The sequence below is a fragment of the Malania oleifera genome, chromosome 7, assembly GCF_029873635.1.
Source record: "Malania oleifera isolate guangnan ecotype guangnan chromosome 7, ASM2987363v1, whole genome shotgun sequence".
Lineage (NCBI taxonomy): Eukaryota > Viridiplantae > Streptophyta > Magnoliopsida > Santalales > Ximeniaceae > Malania > Malania oleifera.
In genome coordinates, this window is record NC_080423.1 from 54,688,923 (window position 1) to 54,713,332 (window position 24,410).

General features: G+C 36.9%; 1 protein-coding gene across 2 annotated transcripts in view; it reads right to left on the reverse strand.

Annotated features, from left to right (window-relative positions):
- Positions 1-24,410, reverse strand: part of LOC131160358 (putative ALA-interacting subunit 2) — a 61,102-nt gene that overhangs the window by 3,798 nt on the left and 32,894 nt on the right. The window contains exons 6-8 of one of the 2 annotated variants that reach the window (XM_058115978.1): positions 12,338-12,408; positions 10,603-10,900; positions 7,859-8,305 (exon numbers count right to left, since the gene is read on the reverse strand). In XM_058115978.1, coding sequence (XP_057971961.1) covers positions 8,156-8,305; positions 10,603-10,900; positions 12,338-12,408 — 519 coding nt within the window. In that variant the 3' untranslated portion in view covers positions 7,859-8,155. Of the gene's footprint in view, positions 1-7,858; positions 8,306-10,602; positions 10,901-12,337; positions 12,409-24,410 lie in introns of those variants that run through there. The other variant, XM_058115977.1, reaches the window with a different exon arrangement.

Consider the following 24,410-nt stretch of genomic DNA (forward strand, 5'->3'; position numbering starts at 1 on the left):
GCAAGCGGGACACTTATTGTTAGGGCGTCCATGGCAGTTTGATAGGCATGTGAAGCATGATGGCTTTACGAACAAATATTCCTTCGTACTTAATCAACGATCAATCACTTTTGTACCATTGACACCGCAGCAAGTATATGAGGATCAAATGAGATTGCAAAAAGAGAGATGAAAAGAAAGAGAGTGAACAAAAGAAAAAGAGTGAAAATCAGAGAGAGGCCGAGAAAAATGAGAGAAAAAGAAAATCAAAATTCGGCCATTGAGAGAAAATCAGAAAGAAAACAAAAGAATTTCTATGCAAAAGAGAATGAAATTAAGCGACAAATGTTTTCAAATCAACTGATGATTGTACTTTTATACAAGGAGGCATGTCTAAACACTAACGAACTTGACCTTGGTTTGCCTAGTTCTGTTGTTTCTCTTTTGCAGGAGTATGAGGATGTCTTTCCCGAGGAAACACCACATGGGTTACCTCCAATCCGAGGGATTGAACACCAAATTGATTTTGTTCTCGGTGCGATAATTCCAAATCGACCAGCCTATAGGAGCAATCCCGAGGAGACAAAGGAGCTTCAACGGCAGGTAAGTGAGTTGTTGGAAAAAGGGCATGTGAGGGAAAGCATGAGTCCATGCGCCGTTTCTGGTTTTACTTGTACATAAGAAGGATGGGACGTGGAGAACGTGCGTTGATTGCCGGGCCATCAACAACATAACGGTAAAGTATCGTCATCCTATTCCTCGCTTAGATGATATGTTAGACGAGCTGCATGGTTCTTGTGTATATTCTAAAGATTGATTTAAAGAGTGGTTATCATCAAATTAGAATAAAAGAAGGAGATGAATAGAAAACTGCCTTTAAAACAAAGTATGGTTTGTATGAATGGTTAGTCATGCCTTTTGGCTTGACTAATGCTCCGAGCACCTTTACAAGACTTATGAATCATGTTTTGCGAGCATTTATAGGTAAATTTGTTGTTGTCTACTTTGATGATATACTCATTTATAGTAAAAACGTGGACGATCATGTAGTACATTTGAAATATGTTTTAGATGTGCTTAGGAAAGAAAAGTTGTTCGCTAATCTGAAGAAGTGTACTTTTTACACCGATAAGCTTGTATTTCTAGGATTTGTTGTTAGTGCACAAGGTATACAGGTTGATGAAGAGAAGGTACGTGCAATCCAAGAGTGGCCGAGTCACACAAGTGTAGGTAATGTTCGTAGTTTTCATGGACTTGCTAATTTTTACCAGCGGTTCGTGAAGGACTTTAGTAGCATAGTTGCACCACTTACCGAAGTGATCAAGAAGAACGTTGGATTTAGATGGGGAGAAGAACAAGAGAAGACATTCCAATTAATCAAAGAGAAGCTGACCAACGCCCACTTATTGTCTTTACCTAACTTTTCAACGTTTGAGATTGAATGTGATGCTTCAGGTATTGGCATAGGCGCAATTCTTATGCAAGAAGGACGACCAATTGCTTACTTCAACGAGAAACTAAGCAAGGCAGCCTTAAACTACCCAACTTATGATAAGGAGTTGTATGCACTGGTTCAAGCTTTAGAGACATCGCAACACTACCTATGGCCTAAGGAATTCGTGATTCACACCGATCATGAGTCCTTGAAATACTTGAAGGGCCAACACAAGCTAAACAAAAGGCATGCGAGTTCATTGAGATGTTTCCATACGCCATCCAGTATAAGCAAGGTAAGGAGAATGTGGTCGCCGATGCACTTTCTTGCAGGTATGCATTACTCTCCACACTTGATGCAAATTGCTTGGTTTTGAGCACATTAAAAACTTATACGCTGATGACCACGAATTTTGTGAGGCATACCAAGCTTGTGAGAAAACCGCTTGTGGTAAGTTCTTTAGGCTTGATGGATTCCTACTACGAGAGAATAAGTTATGCGTACCTAATTGTTCCTTGAAGGAGTTGTTAGTGCAGGAATCTCATGGTGGGGGATTAATGAGACATTTTGGAGTTGCAAAGACTTTAGCTGTTTTGTAGGAATACTTCTATTGGCCTCACATGAGAAGGGATGTTGAGAGAATTTGTGGCAAATGTGTCACATGTAGGCAAGCTAAATCCAGAGTAAGGTCCAACGGTTTGTATACTCCTTTACCAATTCCTAGTGAGCCTTGGATTGACATCTCAATGGACTTTGTGTTAGGATTGCCTAGGACTAAACGTGGGAGAGATTCAATTTTTTTGGTTGTGGATAGATTTTCTAAGATGGCACACTTTATTCCACGTCACAAAACGGATGATGCCTCGCATGTTGCTGATTTGTTCTTTAGAAAGATTGGTAGATTACATGGCATGCCTAGAACAATTGTTTCGGATAGAGATGCTAAATTCTTCAGCTATTTTTAGAAGACTTTGTGGTGTAAGCTAGGTACTAAGCTATTGTTTTCTACTACTTGTCATCCACAAACTAATGGTCAAACTGAAGTAGTAAATAGGACTTTGTCTACTTTATTGAGGGCAATCATTAAAAAGCACATCAAAACATGGGAAGAATGTTTACCACATGTTGAGTTTGCTTATAACAGATCTGTTCATTCTGCTACTAAATTTTCACCATTTGAAATTGTGTATGGATTTAATCCTTTAACTTCATTGGATTTATCTCCTTTACCTTTGACTGAGCACGTTAATTTAGATGGCAAAAAGAAAGCTGACTTTATCAAGTAGATTCATGAGAAAGCACAACTCAACATTGAGCGAAGAACGGAGCAGTATGCAAAACAAGCCAACAAGGGGCGTCACAAGCTGCTTTTTGAACCCGGAGATTGGGTTTGGCTGCATATGAGAAAAGAGAGATTTCCGACGCAAAGACGTTCCAAATTGCTTCCAAGAGGAGATGGACATTTCCAAGTCCTAGAGCACATCAATGACAACGCTTACAAGCTAGACTTACCTGGTGAGTACAATGTAAGTGTTACTTTTAATGTTACTGATCTGAGTCCTTTTGACGTAGGTGATGATTTGAGGACAAATCTTTTTCAAGAGGAGGGGAATAGTGCAAATCATAGCACAACTTCACAAGAACTAGTTCAAGTCCCAATTGGGCCAGTTATAAGAGCACGAGCATGGAAGTTTAAAACTGTACTCAACGGACTGATTCAAGAGGCATGGACTTAAGCAAATTCATGGAGGCCCATTGAGCATGTCCCACGTGAGCAACAAAGAATCATCAACATGATTCAAGTTTTAGAAGAATTTGGCCATGGCTAAGCTTTAATTAGCATGTTTAAGAATACTCCTTTTTGGGTCTGATTGTAATGCTTGCATGTTCTTTACTTTACCCTTTTATTTGTTTTGACTTTTATGAGCATGTATGGCTGATAAACACAGCCATTTAGAGCTTCCTACTTTCCTTTTTCTATTTTAGGCATGTGATCAACCAATTAAAGAGCTAATTGTCTTTTTTTCTTTTAGGCAAGTAAGAGTTATTTCTTTACCAGATTTTAGCCCTAATTAGGATAACTATTTTAGGAATTTTCCTTGTAATGGTCAGCCTTTAAATAGGCGTCTAAGCAATAAAAGGAGATAGATCATTATTCAGTAATTGTGAGAGTATTTTCTCTGCGGTTCTTTGAAGAACTATACGAACTTATCGGGATTTCTCGTGGCATTCACCAACGACTTATCAAACGGTTCTTCCACCACCGTTTGTGGCATTTTCCTTATACTGAGATTCTTGTTTCGCAATAAACAACGGGTTGAGGTCATATATACCAAGGTTCTTGTTTATCATAAACAACGGGCCGAGGTCTATCATTCAATTCTGAACATAGAACGATCTTTGGTTCCTTTTTCGTTGTCGGATCTCGAAATAAATATTAGCGGAATGGGGTAAAGGAAATTCGGAAAAACTAGGGCATGTTAACCGAATTCGGAAACTACAAGAACACAGAATAAAGAAACAAAAAGAAAGGTTTTTTTAAGAGATAGGTACACCTAAACTAGAACTTGTGCTCTGATACCAAATGATGCAAATCCGACAAAATAACGAGATTCGACAACGAAAAAGGAACCCAAGATCGTTCTACGTTCAGAATTGAATGATAGACCTCGACCCGTTGTTTACGACAAACAAGAACCTTGGTACATATGACCTCAACCCATTGTTTATATTGCGAAACAAGAACCTCGGTATAAAGAAGACGCCACAAACGGTGGTGGAAAAACCATTTGATAATTCGTTGGTGAACGCCACGTAAAATCCCAATAAGTTCGTATAGTTCTTCAAAGAAACGCAAAGAAAATACTCTGACAATTTACTGAATAATGATCTATCTCCTTTCATTGCTTAGACACCTATTTAAAGGCTGGTCATTACAAGGAAAATTCCTAAAATAGTTACCCTAATTAGGGTTAAAATCTGGTAAAGAAATAACTCTTACTTGCCTAAAAGAAAAAAAGACAATCAGCCCTTTAATTGGCTAATCACATGCCTAAAATAGAAAAAAGAAAGTGGGAAGCTTTAAATGGCTGTGTTTATCAACCATACACGCCCATAAAAGTCAAAACAAATAAAAGGGGAAAGTAAATGGCATGCAAGCCTTACAATCAGACCCAAAAAGGAGTATTCTTAAACATGCCAATTAAAGCTTAGCCTTGGCCAAATTCTTCTGGAACTTGAATCATGTTGATGATTCTTTGTTGCTCACGTGGGTCATGTTCAATGGGCCTCCACGAATTTGCTTGAGTCCATGCCTCTTGAATCAGTCCGTTGAGTACAGCTTTAAACTTCCTTACTTGTGCTCTCGTAACCGGCCCAATTGGGACTTAAACTAATTCCTGTAAAGTTGTGCTATGATTTGCATCACCTACTCAGGGTGACAATGTCTCAGTCCTAGGAACATTCTTTGGAAAGAAAGGAGGGCACTTTTTCTTCCCAGTAGGGCTTCTATTGAATACGGAAATACACTCATAATTTGAACATTAGTGATAGAGCCCAGGAGGCAGGTTCAGAAAGCCCATGGATCTTATCAGCATTCAAATAGATGATGCTAGAAATTTTTATGTTGAGAAATCTCTGAGTTGTTCTAAGCCTGACTTAAGACACTGGAAATCATTTTCAGAAAAGGGAAAAAAATGGTTGGTGCATCTCAGAATAGAACAATAAGTATGATAGTGATTTTGCATGTAAAACTAGTCTATTTTCTTAATTAGGATGTGCTAGTTTTTTTTTTTTTTATTACTTTCTTTGTTTTTATTTTGATTTCTCGATGTCTTTGTTATGAGATCTCGTCCTCTTCTGGGTTGGTTGTAATTCTCTTTGTTCTCTTTCTTAATATATGTCGGAAGTCTGAAACAAATTGAAGAATCAAAGAAGAAAACACAGCACTTAAGGTTAGAGATGAAGAGAAGAAGAACAAGAGGGGAAGAAAAAACCAGTCAGCAGCTTTCCTGGGGCCTTACATACAGCTCTAGGTGTACCCTCTTAGCTATTAATAAAAAAAATAAAAAATAAAAGATTTAAGGATAAAAATACCCCCACTCACACAACCTAATTACTAAAATAACATCCTTTTTTGCTAACACTCACCCCACAAGCTGGAGGTGTATAAATATCACCTAACCCAGCTTGTTACACCCATTAGACAAGGCAAGCTTAAATAAAGGCTTTAAGAAAACATCACCGAACAGATCCACCAGTTTCACAAAGAAAGTCCCCACTACCTTCTTCGACAAACCCAACACAAAATGGTGGTCAATTTCAATGTGTTTTGTCCTCTTATGAAACTCTAGATTGCTAGCGATATAAATGGAAGCTTGATTATCATAAAAAATATCTGTTGGCCAAGACTCCCGCCTCTGTCCTAAGAAATTTCAACCACATATGCTCGCTCACATATGAGCCTTAGCTTGGTATTCTACTCCAACACTAGATCTTGCTACAGTATTTTGTTTTTTACTATGCTAGGTAGAAGATTACCTCCCCCTAACAGAGACAACCCAATCTGCATCAAAGTATCCAATGCTCTCATACTTTTTATTACATTTATATAATTTGCAAAGTGCCTTAAAGATGCCACAAAATCTTACCAACAGCATACCAATGTGATTGTTTGGGATTTTCGATAAACTGTTTCATCACCCCCACCGCAAAAGATATATCATGTCTAGCGACAGTCAAGTAGATCAATTTGCCAACCAACTTCCAATATCAAAGTTTGTCTTCAAAGTCTGGTCTTACATCCCTAGACCATCTCATGTTAGGATCCATAGGAGTATCAACTAGTTTAGCTCTCAACAAGCTAGTCCCACCTGGCAAGTCCAAAGAATATTCTCATTGAGATAGATTCAACCCTTTCCTATACCATATAATCTCAATTCCAAGAAAGTAATGCAGAGTATCCAAGTCCTTGATTTGAAATTTAGCTTAAAGCCACCACTTAACATATGCAATCCCACTCTAGTCAATGCTAGTAATGACAATATCATCAACTACAAGAAGTACTAAAGCCAAATGTAGAGACCATCACACTAAGCTAATCAAACCAGGCTTCAGGAAATTGCTTCAACCATAAATGACCTTATGCAACCTACATACTTTACCATCCTTCCCCTGAGCAACATACCAAGAGGTTGCTTCCTGTATACCTCTTTCTACAACTGGTATAAAGAGCAATCAAACTTAACTACCAACGAAAGCAATGCATGAAAAAAGAAATTAGTCAAGCAATAGGAAAGAAGGTCTCAAAATAAATAATACCATATGTTTGGATGTACCCCTTAGCAACCGCTCTAACCTTAAGCCATTCAATAGAACCATCAAGAAGATATTTGATAATTTCGACTCAATGCCACCTAACCAATTCCTTACCAAGAGGACGATCCACCAAGTTCCATGTTCCTCGAGTGGTCAAGGCATCCATTTCTACATCCGTTATATGCTTCCACCCAAGATTAGCAACGGCTTCAACATGTGAAGAAGGAATATATATATATATAGGAAATATACAAGCCAAAAGAACGCATAGGACTACGAAGGTGAAAAGCTAAAGCATAATAAGCAATAGGATAAGCAATGAAGGATTGCATATTATGTGTTTGAGCACTTTTCCGGTGAGCAATGGGCAAATCCAAGTCACCTCGAGATGAATCTCCGTAACAAGAAATCAAAACAATAATGAGTAGAAGAAATGGTTACATGGTGGTAGTGATGTTTGTGATTGTTTTCTTTGGGTTAGCAATTGCTAGATTTAGTAGTACAAGATTTCTAGAAGGGATAATAGTAGGAATAAGAGCATCAACGCGATCATAAATTGTTGATAGACTCAAAATAGATTCATCCGAGGACTCTACATTAGAGATATAGGGTGCCCCCCCCAAAAAAGAGAAAAAAAAAAAGGTGACATCTGTGCTAATATATTTCCTGCAAAATATGTATGGACTATAACATCTTTAATCTTTCTTAGTTTTTAAGTATAAGATATTTAACAAAATAAGGAGAGAACTTATCTTGACACAAGACATGATAAAGGAACTAAAAACACATGCACCCAAAGACACAAGACACGATAAAAGTGTTCTAATACATGATGGAGAAGGGACTTTGTCCCCCTAAAACACTGGAAAGTGTGTTGTTGAGAACAAAACTTCTTGTAAAAACAGCATCAGTCTAAAATGTTTTTAGGAACATCCACATAAAGTAGCAGAGACACTGCTATGTCAAGTAAATGCCTGTTTTTTCTTTTAGCTACTCCATTCATAGATACATGACGTTTGATGAATAATTCCTTTGGACAAAGCAAGAAGACTGAAGCTCATTTTGAACAATTCAATTGCAATATTACGAAAAATTTGAATACAAATGCCCAACTGAGTTTTCAGTTCCTGGTAAATATTGAGTAAATACATTCAAAATTCAGATATATCTTTTAACAAATAGATACAGGTCATAGCAAAAAATCATCCACAAAGGGCACAAAATATTAGCGACTAGTTAAATTCTTAACTCTACATGGACTCTAAATATTTAAATGAATAAGAGAAAATAATGATTTACTGCGAGACTCAATTCTACATGGAAAAGATGTCCTCGCATGCTTTCCAAACCTAAACACAGAGTACTCAAAACAAGAAGACTTGAACATAAGAAAAACTTGTTGCAGTTCCTGAAAAGATGGATGACTCAAATGATGCCACTAGTCAAGAGAAACACCCTGAGTAGAAGTTGAGGAAGCAGTATGACAAAAACTGGATCTACTACCACCATCACCAAAATAGTACAAGCTGTCTTTTTCTCGAGCCCTCCATCAATCCCCTTCTTTGTCTGGAGATACTAAATAATACAACCAAAAGGAATGAAGGCCACAAGATAATTATCAAGTTTAGTTAATTGACTAACTGATAATAGGTTCAAGGGAAATTTAGGCACAAAAAACACAAATTAAAGAGGCATAAAATAAAATGAAACAATATTACCACAATGAGAAATAGGTGTAACTGAACCACCAGTAAACCTAACCTTAGTGTCATGTAGTGGGTTTCAAGGGCCAAAATAAATTAGGATTACCTGTCATATGGGAGGTGCCAAAATCAATAACACATTGAAGAGATAAGAAGCAAGAAAACCATCTACACCTGAATAGGTCACAATAGCATTACAAGTAAAATACTGAGTTTGGAGTTGTTGAACCATGTGAACAAGATTGTTATTCCCCTCTCATGACACAATAGATGATGTACTCAAATCCCCAATAGAATGGCTAAAATCCCCAATACAATGGCTGGGTGCACAGTGCACTTGAAGTTTCAACATTGGAATAACCCTCGGTAAAATATCTGTTGGCCCAAGTCAATTTCCCATGGAGTCATGGGCTTCCTTACAACAATGTGTGAAAATGCGGGAATCATCACACCAAATTCCTTATCCTGATACACTACCTCTGCCCCGACCGCTTACCAAACCCCATCCTCATCCTCTTAACACTTCCTTGCCATAGTTGGAGGCAGTGCTAAGCATGACTGAACTATCATGGGAAAAAGCGTAGACTGAGAGTCATCTGTGGTGATATGTTGGATTCTAGCATATGCTTCATTCATGGGTAGTATGGATTCACCCGCAAGAATTTGATAACGGATGGGTTGAAGCTAAGGTCTCAATCTAGAGAAAAACTTGGCAGCCAAAAACTCAGCCCTTTGCCTCTTAATCATCTCAACGTCAAAGCTGGTTGATAGACGTTGAGTTCCTCACAGATTCCCATCAAAGTACCATAGCATTTACTAATGGACCTAGCTTCTTGGTCATATTTTAAAAACTTCTCATATAAGTCAAAAACATGAGTTTGATTTTTACCCTGTCAGAAGCTTTCATGAAGATCATCCCATACAGTCTTGCTTGTTCTATGAAACATCACGTTTGTAGCAATTTGTGGCTTCATACTATTCCACAACCACACAAGCAATATGTCATCTCTTTCATCCATATCTTCATAATCCGAGTCTAGAGACGGAGGAGAATGCAAAAAATAATTGGACCTTCCTTTCACATTAATATACACACACAGGTAGTTAAAGGATCCAAATAAATTGATGGCTGTGATCTCTATGTTAACAGTATCAGCTAAAGCTCTCTCTGTAGATGCCATCAAAACCATTCCCTACACACTACAATCAGCCCACATGGGTATCAGGAATACATAACACAGGAACTCTGCAAAATCAGGCAGCACACACAGGCACGGAAGAGTGCTCATACTAAGACACAGAACCGCACTCCAGATTCAACAGGAAGCTGCAACCACAGAACCGAAGTTTCAGTATCCTAGGAGGAATCATAGACGTAAATATTCTCACTCATCTTGTCAAAGTTGGTTTTGAGCACACAGAGCAGAGAAGACCCATTTTGAAGTTTGACCACACAAAACCAGGCAGACCACAACGAAGCACCCCAGACACTTAAAACAGCAATCAAGACACTCCACAACCAACCTGCCAGCAGCTAGAACCATAGGCAAGCATGAAAACAACAATTACAGCATGATAATAGTATCATCACTGAACCAGAAGCCAGATAAAACATCAGAACAGCAACAGCAGACAGCAAGAAAAAGTACAGTGCTGTCTTTACATAGCAATCTGCCATAAGCCACACAAATACCCACAAGAGTGGCTCATAGCTGAGAGGAGAACTAAACGACTCTCAAATCAGGGAAAAAATATCTACTTCAAGGGTTGGCAAGGGACAGAAAAGGAAAGGAAGCTTATGACTGTAACTACACAGATTAATCAGGTTCAGAGAAACTGCTTTGATACCATGTTGTAAATCTGAAAGAAATAGAGGAATCAAAGAAAATACAGTACTGGGGATTAGATATGACAAAAAGAAGGAAAAAATCAGTCGGCAGTTTTCTGCAGCCTTATGTACAGCTCCAGGTCTGCCCTCTTATATATTAATAAGAATAATAATAATAAATGATTTTAAGGACAAAAATACCCCTCACACAACCTAATTACTAAAACAAAATATTTCTTTCTAACAATATATTTCTTTGGTGATTAAAAAAAAAAAAAACAAGAAATATGGAAAGCCAGGAAAAATAGAATAAGAATATACATTCCACTCTTAATACTTACGGGAATACTAGGATCCAGTTTTCCACCTCCAATCAAGGTGCCATTCTGGAAATTAAGGGGATACACTTGCTTCCCAAATTTGTGATCCCGGTCACTCTTCCACGCGATGTTCTTCCTGTTGACCTTCAATTCAGCCTTGCCATGAATAAAAGTGTAAGTGTCATTAAACAAACTCCAGGCTATCAACCCACAAGGCACAATTGGGAGACCGTTGTTTGACTCTTCAGGTTTGCATGAACTCGTGTGATTGTATTTCAGCCCATGTAAGAGCTGCCCATCACTTCTACTCTTGACATACCTGGAGAATTTAGGGAGCTTTTGTAACACAGAATGATTGCATGAAGCAGAAAAAATACACAGATGAACACATGAAGGTTGATTCGTTAGAAACCAAACAGGAAGAAAAACTTTGGCATGAAAAATGCCCATGCTTAAGGTATTGAAAGCCAATCTATTGCAAAAAAACCCACAGAAAACAAGTATCTTTACATTAGCATTCAAAACCTTAGTATGGAATCATGTCAGTAAAGATTTCACTCCTACATTATTACAAAGATCCTATTTTCCATTGTTTGTCTCTCTCATAAAGGTAATCTGCTGTAAGAGGACACAGCATGAATTTCTAATGCAGGGGAATGATGAGAATCAACAAGCACCATTTAAGGATCCACTGCAAGTTCCAGATGGGCCAATCACAAGGTCAAGAACTAAAAAGATCTAGGAAGCAATGCAAGGATTGGTGCAATCCACTTGGGCCAAGTTTGCAAATTTATCAAGCAAGACCCCAACATTCAAGACTACAACGGGCCCGCCGGGGGGGGGGGGTGTGGTGGGGCGGCATAGCCTTGTGTTTAGAGTAGATTTTTTATTTCAGTAAGTATAGGCATGTGGGCCTATTTTATGTTCATTAGTTATAGGCGTTTAGGGTTACGTTATTTGAATTCAATGTGGGGTTATTTTATGTTTCTTAGTTATAGGAGTTTAGGGTTACTTTATTTGAATTTTGAATTTGAATTTATATTTGAATTTGAGTTTGAATTTAAATTTGAATTTGAATTTAATTGGAGGGGTTTATAAATAGAATTGTAGCCACATTCTACAAAAAAGAACATTGAACAAAAATGTGAGGTTTTGTTCCTTCTATTGGTTCTTCAAAGAACTTGTGAACTTATCAAGGATACTTCCTTGTGGTGTTCAAATTTTATACCTTCGATTCTTGATTTAATTATAATCATTGGGCCAAGGTTTGTTAGTTTATACCTTTAGTTTGCGTTTCATTTATAAACGTTAGGTCAGGGTTTTCTATCCAAAATCTGAATTTTAGCTTTCTTGGGCAAGTATTCCAATATTGATCGTTGGGTTTCAACACGTGTTGGTTGAGGTTTGCATCATTTGGCAACTATTCCAATATTGATTGTTGGGTTTCAATGCGTGTCGGTTGAGGTTCGCATCATTCGGCAAGTATTCCAATATTGATTGTTGGGTCTCAATGCGTGTCGATTGGAGTTCGCATCATTTGGCAAGTATTCCAATATTGATTGTTGGGTCTCAATGCGTGTCAATTGGGGTTCACATCACTTTCCTATCATAATTTTTTGGAGGCAACTTCCAATATTCAAATCAAACAATGAGGCAGAATTACACTGAAGAAATAAAGAAACAGGGAGAAACTTTAACAGAAGTAAAACAAAGAACTCACTTGCTCCGCTCAAAATGGAGATGAAAGAATTCTTACCGCCGGTGGTTTTGATAGTAGTTGTCAAGCTGATAGTAGATATAAATTGGAGCTTTCATGGGCTTGTACACCTAATGGAAGCCTCAAACACAGAATCCACAGATGTGAAGTTCAAGGACAAAAACCTTTAGAGTTATCAATTATGAATTTTCCTATGTAAGCAATAGATATAAGTAAGAAAATTTTCAAATTAAAGAATTTCATGCAATGGATTGATGTGCTGTGGCTATTGAGTGGTTAGGCACCTAAAATAAGCTTTAGAAACCTAAGACATGGCTCTGAAGCACCACTGCCTCATTGGTGCCCTTGGATCTGATTTAGTTCTTTCTACCGTTCACCAAAATCTAAACCAAATGATGATCCTCATCTTATTGTAAGAACCAAATTCAGAAACTTGTGGTTGGTTGATTTGCTTACCAAAGCAGCCAGATACTGCTCCTGCTACATCTGTTATTAGTATGTTCATCCACAAACCCTATGCTAAAGATAAGCAACTCAAAAAACTTTGCAGTGTCTAATGTTCCGTAAAAATCTATATTCTATAACAAACAACAACAACAAACCAAGCCTTAAGTCCCACTAGGTGGGGTCAGCTACATCAATTATTTTCTGCCAATTTACACAATCATGGCAATTACCTCCAACAAGATAAGGCTATTAAATCCTTACTATCTCATTCCAAGTTATTTTAGGTCTACCCATATCCCTAACCCTTCTATACTAAGAAAATTTTCATACAAAAGGCATTCCCATTTGGCGAACAAGGCTTAAATGATGTCAGCCTGACAGTTCAGTTATCAATTGTTTGTCTATATGAGACGAGCTACAGAGTTTTGCAGATCAATTCTGACAAAAGAGTGTTATCTCATGGCGAATGTCATGTTTCAGCTATTAGCTTGAGCTTTCCCCTTTTTAGTTTGGCCTTCACAGAGGGTGTTTAATAATATATCTCATTGTAATATCACAGTTCATCATTTTTGCTCGAACAGTGTTTATCATGATTGCCAAAAGACATCACAAAAGTTTTATGTAACTGGAAAAATACAATGTATTTTCGAATGAATGGTCAGCATTTTGTGAATAGTCAAGTAACCCTTCACTTTATTAATATGGCACACTTATTATTTTATTCTTCTTTTGGAAGGCACCTAATGGTGCCATTATTAAATCTTTCTTTGCCCATTATTACAAGGTTACTGTGTGTCACAGAGTATTATTTATCTTCTATGTATATTCGGCATATTATAAATACAGTGCGAGTCTGGGAGATAATCATTTATGGATGGCATTAGTTAGTAGAGCACCGATCTAAGACCCAATGCCACAGGGCCATCGCAATCAAGTCACCACGAAACCAAACCCAATAGCTCCTTACCCATATGATTTCCCATCACTATCACCAAACTCTACACCTAAGCAGTGAGTCCCAAGTCTGGACCTGGACCTGGATCTGCCAGAATCACCATTAGAAAATAACTCAAACCACTGCAAGTTTGATCTGACCTTTTTCATAGAAAAATAAACTTTATCGAGAGAAGAAAGAATACATAACTAAGATAAGAAATCATCAAAAAAAAAAAAGAAACAGAGAGAAAGAGAAAAGGAAAGGCAAAATATATATATATATATATATATATATATACATACAAGAAACCAGGCTAACAAAGCCTTCCAAGTTCCAATCACAATGAATGTTAGAGGAACCCACACCACAAAAACAACTGGCAAGAAAATGAATTAAATCAATAGATGAATGTGATCTCAAAAATAAAAACATTTCTTTCAGGTCAAATCACCCCAAGAACAAACAGAAAAAACTGCACATCGCCGTTAAGTCCTTGCATCCTTATGCCTCCAAAAACTTCTAAATTCAATCAGGAAAGTAGCTTCTAAGGAACTAGAGCACACCGAACATTCTCTGAACAAACCAAAAAGCTTGTTCCATAAACTCCATTCCACATGTCAATGAAGAAAAAGAAGAGCATGAGTCTCACAGCTATAACAGCACATCACACACAAATGGAGCATCAATAGAAGATACCTATGAAATGACAAGGGCCTTTCATGAGAAACTCTAACTCCAATATTAGCATCCCACCCATTCATTTCCAAGCCAATTTACTGTTAATAATTCCAATAGAAATGAAAGCAACATCTTTGTTAATACTTTATTTAATGATTTCTTAGTTGGCTCAGGGTTTAATGATTTTTTTTTTTTATTATAGATTGTTTGGTTGGCAGTGATCATGGTGCTGGCAACAGCACACTATCATTGCAGGTAGAGTTTGTAACCAAAATTAAACTTAGTATAATTTAATTAATTAATGTTAACTAGATTTGGTGTCTGCTAGGTGCATTAAGCCCAATGCCTGCTGAGGTACGATACATGTAATGGTAGAATGTCCATTCCCAAAGGGAACATAAGGTGGGAATGGTCATGGGAATGCTGAAAGATGCTCCAAACCAAACAGCCAATAGATCAACATCCACTATCCACTTTAAAATAATAGACTTCCTAATCCTCACATCAACAAATACTTCTGTATTCCAGTTCTTCAAGTTTCAACATCTTCATAAACCTACAACACTCCCATCTCTCACAAGAACAGTTCATCCAAAACTCCTCAACAAAGAAGAAAAGAAGAATGGAAAGCCACATATTTTCAGAACTAAATGGAGTGGGATCCCACCTCATTTTAGAAGAGTACAAAATGGAAATGATTCAAGAGCAGCTTAACAAGAACCTTCTCAGAAATATCAAGTAAACATATCACTAGCAAAAGGGAAATCTCGCAAAACTATCAAATGACTCTAAGCTAAACATAACCCTTACAACCACTCAGCTTCTCATCCGGAAATCTAATGACATTAAAATCCCCAGCCAGCCAGGAGCACAAAAACCAAAACCTATAAGAAAGCTTTTGTCAGAAATAGAATCTAAAACCATATTGAGAAGGCCAATAAACAGAAGAAATCCACCTCTCTCCATTGAAAAACCAACAAAATATATAGAGTTAAGGATCTGAGAAAACTTAGTGACACGCCTAGTAGCCCACTCTGTGGTTGGACCCCCAACGACCCCAGAGGAAGGAAGGCGCTCCCACTCCTTAAGAAGAACATTCCAGATGTTCCTAATTAGGCTCTTATCAATAAATTGAAGCTTTTTGCCTACAATAATACAATGCTAGAAGAAACTCTCAAGATTATCTCTCTTAATGCTAATTTATATCCTTTTGACTCCTCACAATCAAGCTTTCTTATAAGAACCATTCACTGCCATCCTTGCCCATACCCTTCTTTCCCCGGTAAACATTTGAAGTAGCCAGTTCTTGCAACTCGTTTCCAACTCTTTTTTTTCCTATCATAAGACAAAGGCACGACCAAACAACCAACCTGACCCCTTGACCAAACATGTGAACTTCAACCCCAAACGCCCGAAGAGCCCTTGAGGCTCTCAGTTGTCCCTCTCACCCCCAAATGGATCCACAGACACAACATCCCCACTTTCTAATGATTACCTTTGGCATTGATTGGAATTAATGAGAACTTCAGCTTGCTATGAAATTGCTATCACAAACGCTCAAAGGGAAAACAATAGCACGGATGTAACACCCTTGCCAAATGAAAAAGGAGGAAAGCATAAAGTGAGAGAACTACAAGCCTCTCTCACCAACATCCTTCGCCCCCTCCCTATTGAGAATATCAACACTCTTTGCAAAAGATCGGTCTCGCAATTGCACAGCTTCAACAGCAACAAGAAGAAGAAGCCTTTAGTCCCACTAGGTAGGATCGGCTATATGAATTTTTTTTTACCAATTCACACAATCTAGGGCATAGTAGTTAAAAACACACCTAGGCACAAGGCACAGTGAGGCGACCAAGTTAGCGCCTCATGTTGGCCTAACAAGGCTTAATCTCAGTTTTGATAATGACAAACAAAGGACTTTAATTGTGTGTTCAAGTGAAGTTTCAGGTATTATGTTTTACAAGAACAATGGTTCATTATTAAAGTTCAAAAGCCATGAAGAAAACAAGCTAAATGAAGATTGGCTAAAGCTTGGATGAAAGCTTCAAGACATGAAGACTTTATGTTTATTTGATGTATAATGTATTAGAAGTCTTATGTAAGTACTTCTCAAAGTTTAAGTTTGTTTATGAAGCTCATAGGATAAACTGGACTTAGAGACCTGTTTTAAGAACTTGAAAATATTCTTTCAAAGTCCAAATATCTTTTCAAAAGAAGAAAAATGAATTTTGGAATCAAAAATAAAAGGAAAAATGAATTTCAAAGAGTTCGGGCGACCGAGGCTCAAGCTCAGTTGACTGAATGCAGTAAACTAAACAACTTGTTCTGGCAACAATGATTTTAGGCAACCGGACACTTGGTTCAGTCGACCGAATGGGTTTTGTTATTGATAAAAGCCAAGACATTGTTGGTTCGGGTGACCGAACTAAAAGTTCAGTTAACCAAACAGGTTCAAGCGACCAAAAGGCTACTGTCTGTTTGAAATTCATATCTTTTAGTGACCGAGCTATCAATTCAGGCGACTGAAGTTAGCGATTTAAGTTGCGAACAATGTGATTTCTTTCCGTTTTCAGAATATACTGCTTCCAAACTTAAGGCAAATGGTCATATTTCAAAACCCATCTATTTAAGGGTAACCCTAATCATGTTAGGGCAACTAATCGCACAAAATACTCATTGATTTCAACCTTCATACGCTGTGTGCACTGTTCTTCACTGCTGAAAATCAATTTCTGGTTTTTGCTCTTGTTTTCACATCTTTCAATCTAGAAAACCCTAGAGAACTTGTTGAGCTTCATAGCATCTTATTGTTGAGAGTATATTAGTAATTTTAATCTATACAAATCCCCTCTTTTGAGAGAGTTTCATCTTGTACGAAGATCTGCTGCTGTAATTTGTTTTGTAAACAATCGATTCAGGGATAGAATCGGCCTAGCAAGAGGGGTGTTCTTGCTAGAGAGGTGCTCCACCTACTGAAAGGAGAGAGGTACTCCACCTATTGAATGGAGAGAGTTAGTGAAATCCTCACAGCAGGTTGCTTGAGGCAAGGACGTAGACACGTTGCCGAACCTTGTAAAAAATCTCAGTGTTCTTCTGTCTCTTTATCTCTTTAATTTCTTGCACTTATATATATTGATATTCATCTACTTTGAATGATTTATTGAGTTGGGAATGGTATGAATGTTGTAAATGATCAAAATTGATTTGTGAATGCCCTAGATGATTTAAATAATTTTTTTAATCAAAATCTGCTGTAGCTACAGATTCAGACCTGATTTAATTTGCTGGGATTGATTGTAATGGTTGATTAATTATCTAAATACAAGAATAAGTAGTTGTGATTGATCATATTGTTATTGATATTAATTTGTCAAGAATATTGTTGATATTGAGAATTGATTTTATATTTAGGATTGTTGATTGGTATAGTTGTTCGCTGATTAGATTTCCGTGGTGTTTGAAATAGTTCAGGCACGCGATAAATAAGTTTTAAAATTAATCAAGCTTCCGCATGTTAAAATTTTAAAACACCCAATTCACCCCCCCCCCTTTTTTTTCTTGGGATTACACCATCACTTTCAGTTAGTATCAAAGCATAGGTTGCAATATATCATAATAGGTAGTTGCACAAAGATCACAATGGCAAGCCTAGGTGTGTCCCCATTCGGTGAAGAATAATCCTCTACTAAACCCCCAATCTTTTGCGGTGTAAATTACACCTTCTGGAAACAAAGAATGAGAATATTTTCACAAACGATGGATTGGAGAGTTTGGAGAGTCATAGTCCAAGCAAACTATGTTCCTTCTAAGATCACTGAAAATAAGGAAATTTCTAAGGAAGAAAATGAAATGAATGAGGCTGATATGAAACAATTGCAGATAAATTCTAGTGCAATGAATGTCATGTATTGTGCGTTAGACGCAAACAAGTTTAATAGAATAATGGGCTGCAAGATTGCCAAGGAAATCTGGGAAAAGCTAGAAATAACCTATGAGGGAACCGTAGATGTCAGAAATAGCAGAATAGACATGTTCACTAGTGAGTATGAAGCCTTCAAGATGAACCCAGAAGAATCTGTATTGAGCATGTATTAGGTTCACCTACATTATAAATTCCCTAAACGCATTTGGGAAAAACTACCCAAGATATGAAATGATTAGGAAAAATCCTTAGAGGACTTCCATTTGTTTGGGAACCCAAGGTCACAGCTATAACTGAAGGTAGGAATCAAAAAGCTATAACCTTAGACGAACTCATTGACTTCTCACGTACGAGATGGCCATTAATGAAAGAACAACTGAAGTTGGCAAAGCTAAGAAATTCATCGCACTTAAAGCTTCCAAAGAAAGCTCGAGTAATGATGAAGATGAAGAGATGGATGATGATATGACCTAACTTTATTCACCAGACGACTAGGTAGATTCTTTAAAAAGAATAAAAAGTTTGCTAGAAAATTTCAAGGATCTAAAATGGACATAGGAGAAACAAGCAAGAAAGAAACTAAAGCAAAACCTCCAACATGTTATAATTGCAAAAAGGTAGGTCACATTAAACCTGACTATCCACAGCTCAAGAAAGAGTCTAAGAAGAAAAAAAAAGGCAATGAATGCCACAACTTGGGATGACTCCAACTCAAGTAGCTTGGAAAGTGACTCGAGTGATTAGGAGGTGGCAAACTTCTGTCTCATGGCGGTAAATGATGAGGTAAATTCTTATTCAAATTCCTTCATTGACTCTAGTGATGAATCTTGCAATGATCGTGTGATAGCATGCCATCATACATTGAAATACAAATCAAACTACTTAAATTGCATAAAAGCTTTATTAGTGTTCAAAAGAAACAACACACTAAAAAACAAGAATGACATGTTAATGAACAAATTAGAGTCAACTCACTCTGTTGAAAAAGAAAAGGATTCATATATAGCTGAACTAGAGAGTAAGACTAACAAGATGTCAAACGAACTAGAGAACTTGAAATCACAAGTCACTTGTGAAAATGAGAAAGATTTAAAGATAACTAATCTAGAAAGAAAGGTAGAAGATCAGTTGAAAATAATCTACAACTTTACAAGAGGAAAAGAAAATTTTGACAAATTAGTTGGGTCTCAAAAGATGTCTTTAGACAAAGAAGGCATTGGATTTATTGGAATATAAAATAGGAGGAAAAAAAACCTCTACATAGGCTATTTTGTAAAAGAATTCAAAAACTATGCGAGCTCTTCCTCAACCAATGCATACACACACACACCACATGTTTCTTATGTAAAGAGAAGGGTCATGTAAAATTTGAGTGCCCATTTAAAAGAAAACATGTTAAAACTAAATATGTGTGGAAAGTCAAAGAAACCTCTAAAACAAACCTAAAAGGACCAAAGAAGATTTGGGTACCTAAAATAACAACTTGAATCCTTTTGTAGGTATGTTTTAGGTCCACCCCTTCGAAAGACAAGTGGTACTTAGACAGTGGATGCTCAAGGCTCATGACGGGAGATAAGTCCAAGTTCACATCATTAACCCTAAAGCAAGGTGGACATGTCACTTTTGGAGACAATGTTAAAGGTAAAATTATCGGCACCGGCAAAGTCGGTAAGGAACCCTCTTTAATAATTGAGAATGTCATGTTAGTTGAAGGTTTAAAGCATAACCTGTTTAGCATTAATCAACTCAATGCTAAAGGATTTGACATAACATTTAAAAGGGATAAGTGCATAGTTGAAAATACAGAAAAACACGAAATACTCTTCATTGCAAATTAAGTTGAAAACATGTATTGCATAAACTTTGAAAACCTAGAATCTACAACAAACAACAACAAAACCAAGCCTTAGTCTCACTAGGTAGGGTCGGCTATATGAATCCTTTTCCGCCATTTTATGCGATCATGGACCATTTCTTTTGATAGATTCAAGGATATTAAATCCCTACTCACCCTTTCTTCCCAAGTTATTTTAGGTCTACCTCTACCCTTTTTACTGCCCCCCACAATAACTAAGTCACTATTCCTCACAGGTGCACTATGTGGCCTACGTTGCAAGTGTCCATACCATCTGAGTCGTCCCTCCCTTATCTTCTACAGGAGCTACACCTAACTTACCACGAATATGTTCATTCCTTAATTTATCTAAAATCTCAAGACGTAAAATGTCTTACGGTCGTAAATGAATCCAACTGGTTAGGGCATAGGAGATTAGGACACGCTAGCATGGACCTCTTATCCAAGTTAGCTAGGAAGAACTTAGTTAAGGGCTTACCCAACACAAAGTTCACAAAAGACAAAGTTTGTGATGCTTGCCAACTTAGGAAGCAAATCAAGACAAGATTTAAAAAAAAGCAATTGATATCCACTAGAAGGACATTGGAGTTAATTCATCTACATTTGTTTGGCCCCACTAAAACACAAAGTCTAAAAGGAAAGCAATACGCATTCGTCATAGTTGATGACTACTCCAAGTTCACCTGGGCATTATTTTTAGCCTCCAAAGATGAAGTGTGTAAAATGCTTACCAATTTGTGCAAGAAACTTAAAAATGAAAAGGGCTATGGTATTTTACACATAAGAAGCGATAAAGGTGGAGAGTTCAAAAATAAAGACGTTGAAAACTTCTGTGATGAAAATGGGATTTCTCACAACTTTTCAACACCACGAACACCTCAACAAAATGGAGTTGTTGAGAGAAAGAATAGATCACTACAAGAAATGGCTAGGACTATGCTAAATGAGCATAACTTACCTAAATATTTTTGGGCTAAAGCTGTAAATACTGCCTGTTATGTAATGAACCGAGTCTCCATTAGAGTTTAATATAAAATAAAACCCCTTACAAGCTTTGGAAAGGAAAGAGACCGAACATTTCATACTTCCATGTATTTGGATGTAAATGTTTTGTCCTAAATGATAAAGGGGGGCTAGGAAAATATGTTGCAAAATCAGATGAAGGAATTTTTCTATGATATGCTCTGAATAGTAAAGCATTTACGGTCTACAACAAAAGAACATTATCTGTAGTAGAATCTATTCATGTTGTATTTGATGAAGTCAACCCATTCTCTTCTAAAACCAATGATAATGATGATCCAGACATAGTAAAAGGTTTAGAGACTTAACAATTCATGATAGCAAAGAAGAGAGCATTGAAATTAATGAACCATCTGATAATGACTCTCTAGAGCAAGTTGAATTGCCAAAAGAATGGAAATTCGTAGAACCACCCTTAGGACCAAATCATTGGTCAGCCATCACGAGGGGTGTCAGCTCGTTCTTCACTAAAGAACCTATGTGATCATTGTGCGTTCTTGTCACAAGAGGAACCTAGGAACATTAATGATGCAATTAACGATGATTCATGGGTATTAGCTATACAAGAAGAACTAAATCAATTTGAGAGATATATAGTTTGGAAGTTAGTTCCTAAACCCGACGATCATTCAATAATAGGCACTAAATGGGTTTATAGGAATAAAAAGGATGAAAACGGCATAGATGTCCGTAACAAGGCTTGACTAGAAGCAGAAGGTATTGATTTTGAAGACTTCCATTTTCCAAATCATGTCTTTAGATTGACGAAAGTCTTATATGGGTTGAGAGCTCTTGGTATGAGACATTGAGTGGCTTTCTACTAGGAAGTGGATTCTCGAAAGGAAAGATGGATAGCACTCTCTTCATCAAAACCCAAGCGAATGATATGCTTATCATACGAAATTATGTGGATGATAACATATTTGGTGCTACAAATGAGAACTTATGTAAAGAGTTTGCTACATGCATGCAAGACGAGTTTGAGATGAGCATGATGGGCGAACTAACATATTTTCTAGGAATTCAAATCAAACACGCTAAAAATGGCACATTCATTAACCAATCTAAGTACATAAAAGATCTGCTCAAGAAGTTTGACATAGAAGGTGGCAAGGCATTGGGAACACCAATAAGCACTTCCACTAGTCTGGATAAAAATGAGCAAGGGAAACCGAAAGATGTAAAATACTACCGAGGTATGATTGGTAGTTTGCTCTACTTAATAGCCAATAGACCAGACATTATGTTCAGTGTTTGTATATGTGCTAGATTTCAAGAATCACCTAAGGAATCACATCAAATTGATGTTAAAAAAATTTTAAGGTATTTGATAGGTACTATAGACTTAGGTTTATGGTATCCTAAGGATATATCCTTTGAAATTATCAGCTACTCTGATGCGGACTATGCCAAGTGCAAAATTGACCGCAAGAGTACAAGTGGTACATGTCACTTCTTAGGATGATCTCTAGTATCTAGGTTTTCCAAGAAACAAAATTTCGTAACATTATCTACCGTTGAAGCTGAATATGTTGCAGCTGGCAGTTGTTGTGCTCGAGTGTTGTATATGAAGCAACAACTTAAAGACTATAATTTGGAATATGAGGTTGTTCCTATAAAATGTGATAACACTAGCGACATTAATATATCCGAAAATCCGATATCTCACTCAAGGACTAAGTGCATCGACATAAGACATCCTTTCCTTAGAGATCATGTGCAAAAGGAAGAATGTAAATGTACAAATGGAGGCAGGACATGAACATGAACATATGAATGATCCCCCCCAAGAAGTACCACCTACTCATTTTGGTTCTGCTAATGATCCTCCTGTTTGGTTTTTTGCTTATCATCAGGATATGGATGCGCAATATAGTACTATTCGTGCAGATATCGATTCTAAATTTAATGCACTTCAGCAAACCACCCAATCCAATTTTAGTTCCTTTGATCAGCAACTCACCTGCATTGAAGGCAACACGAGTAGTGGTTCCTCATCCAGAGGGAAAGCTCCCATGGTAGCAAGTTCGAGTGAAGAGGACGACGATGATGAGGAGAATGAAAGCTCATCTAGTGACGATGCTACTGAGGAAGACTAGATGAGAGTTGTTGTTTAAAACACTTATTTGGAACATTGAAATTCTGTTTGTAATTTTTTTTTTTTTTTGTTTAAAAAAAACACTTCTTTGGAACATTGAAATTCTGTTTGTAATTTTTATTTTTTTATTTTTTTTAAAAAAAAAAAAACACTTTCACATGACTGCTATGTGCTTTATCTAAAATCATTATGTGTTCTACTTAGGCAATACTGAATATGTCTGCATGCTGAATATTGAATGCTTGTTTATGACTTTCTATTGATTGTCATCCTTGTGAGATGCATGTTGGACGTTTGGTGAACTTATGTTTTGCTACATATGTTTATATTGAATATCCTTTTTGCTAATCTCAAAAGGGGGAGAACTAGCAAAATAAATGATATGTTCATATGTCAAAAGAAAGAGAACAAGGCAATATATATACTATGAACTATGGGAGATTAACATACTGGGAGAACAATATGTATATGTACTATGATATATGTACAATGAGCTGGGAGAACAAGCAAAATGAAGATATGCACGCTTGTATTTTTGAGAAAATATGCTTATACTGAATATATTGAACATATGCAAACTTGTACTTGTATTTCCTAAGGGGGAGAATACTGAAATTTATTCATTTAAATATTATAATTATGCTTATTGTACGGGGGAGCCTTTTCAAGGTTACCTTATTTTGCTCTTTATTTATCATCATAAAAAACGGGGAGATTGTTGGCCTAACAAAGCTTAATCTCGGTTTTGATAATGACAAACAAAGGACTTTAATTGTGTGTTCAAGTGAAGTTTCAGGTATTATGTTTTACAAGCACAATGGTTCATTATTAAAGTTCAAAAGCCATGAAGAAAACAAACTAAATGAAGATTGGCTAAAGCTTGGATAAAAGCCTCAAGAGATGAAGACTTTATGTTTTTTCGATGTATAATGTATTAGAAGTCTCATGTAAGTACTTCTCAAAGTTTAAGTTTGTTTATGAAGCTCATAGGATAAACTAGACTTAGAGACCTGTTTTAAGAACTTGAAAATATTCTTTCAAAGTCCAAAAATCTTTTCAAGAGAAGACAAATAAATTTTGGAATCAAAAATAAAAGGAAAAATGAATTTCAGAGAGTTCAGGCGACTGAGGCTCAAGCTCAGTCGACCG